The 1887-nt window shown below is 40.4% G+C and overlaps 1 protein-coding gene across 1 annotated transcript in view; it reads left to right on the forward strand.

Moving 5' to 3' along the window:
* AFG2B (AFG2 AAA ATPase homolog B) overlaps positions 1-1887 on the forward strand; it is a 27113-nt gene that overhangs the window by 15448 nt on the left and 9778 nt on the right. Inside the window, exon 4 of the mRNA XM_004386310.2 lies at positions 732-941. Coding sequence (XP_004386367.1) covers positions 732-941 — 210 coding nt within the window. The remainder of the gene's footprint in view (positions 1-731; positions 942-1887) is intronic.

Consider the following 1887-nt stretch of genomic DNA (forward strand, 5'->3'; position numbering starts at 1 on the left):
CCCAGAGGTAATGAGGACTCACTCACTATCCAGTTAACATTTATTCAGTGCCATCTTGGTGAAGGTGTCATTCTAGGTGCTGGGGATTTAGAGGTGAACTTTGCTTACATTCTAGCAGTAGCAGAATGACAAACCCAACACAGAAAAATTATAATTTCAGATAGCAAGTGAATATGTTCTCTAAACGTAGAAGATGAGCAGTAGTACAGAGAAGGACTAGGAGGAGGGGGCTCTGGTTTTTTAACTAGGGTGGTTAGGGAGGACCTCTCCAAGGAAGTGACAGACAGTAGGGCTGAGCCCTGGATGTTGAAGAAATAACCACACAAAGGTCTTGTGGGGGGAATGTTCCAGACAGAATACCAAGTGTAAAGACCTTGAGGTGAGAACAAACTGGGGTGTTTGTAAGGTAAATGGACCAGTGTACGCGGGCCTGGTGGATAGGGGCTGGGTCACGTAAGGCCTTATAGGCCATGTTAAGTAAGAAGTTTGGATTTTATTCTAATTCTTGTGGGAAGTCATTGAAGGAGTTTAAGCAGGACATGATGTGATCTGACTTAGGTTATAAGATTACTGGCTACTGTGTGAAGAATGGACTGTGTTTCCAGCTCATAACAGGTACCTGAGAATTGCTGAATGAGTGAATTTTCTGGTGACATTTGAAATACTGGAATTATTTTGACATTTTATTATTATACTGAAGCAACTGTTCCCGTCTTTCTGTGTCCTCACAGAGTGTTGAATGGCCTCTGAAATTCCCGCGAGAATTTGTCAGGATGGGCCTGAAACACCCAAAGGGCGTTCTCCTGTATGGCCCTCCCGGCTGTGCTAAAACCACCCTGGTGAGGGCGCTGGCGACAAGCTGCCATTGCTCCTTTGTGTCAGTGAGCGGCGCTGATCTCTTCTCACCTTTCGTTGGAGATTCAGAAAAAGTCTTGTCTCAGGTTTGTTTCTTTGTTTTTTCCCATGCAGTAGAGTTTACTTTTGAGTTATCTCATGTGTTATGAAATAACACATGGAATATTTTTTTTAAATAGTACTTAGTGTTTCTTCCTGATTAGACAAGTTATACTGTGTATTTGTTGAAAATATAGGAAAGTGTAAACAAGATATCCTCCATAATCCCTGTACCACTGTTAAGTTCACATTTTGGTGAATTTCCTTTGTCCTTTTTATTTATTTATTTTTCTTTTAAAGCAAAATCAAAGGCAAATTAAATATAGCTTCATTCTACTTTTTTAACTTGTCATTTAAAAAATTCTATAAGATATTCTTTAAATATATGGATTTTTTAACCCTTACATAATAGTCCATTGTTCCTTGTTTTATTTTTTTATCCCCTAATTATTAGACATTTAGAATCTGTCTATTTAAATTTTTTAAATTACAGGCATACCAAGGAGATATTGCAGGTTCAGTTCCAGACCACCGCAGTAAAGCGAATATCGCAATAAAGCAAGTCACGTGAATTTTCGGTTTCCCAGTGCATAAAAAAGTTATGTTTACACTATACCGTATGGAGCCCTGGTGGTGCAGTGGTTAAGCGCTCAGCTGCTAACCAAAAGGTCGGTAGTTCAAGTCCACCAGCCGCTCCTTGGAAACCCTGTGGGGCAGATCTACTCTGTCCTGTAGGGCTGCTATGAGTCGGAATCGACTCAGTGGCAATGGGTTTTTTTTTTTAACATAGTCTAATTAAGTGTGCAGTAGCATTATGTCTAAAAAAACAATGTACATACCTTCAGTTTAAAAAAACTTCATTGCTAAAAGATGCTAATCATCATCGGAGCCTTCAGCGATTTGTCATCTTTTTGCTGGTGTAGGTTCTTGCCTCAGTGTTGATGGCTGCTGACTGATCAGGGTGGTGGTTGCTGAAGGCTGGGGTGGCTGTGG

Source organism: Trichechus manatus, unplaced genomic scaffold, assembly GCF_000243295.1.
Source record: "Trichechus manatus latirostris isolate Lorelei unplaced genomic scaffold, TriManLat1.0 scaffold00161, whole genome shotgun sequence".
Taxonomy (NCBI): Eukaryota; Metazoa; Chordata; class Mammalia; order Sirenia; family Trichechidae; genus Trichechus; species Trichechus manatus.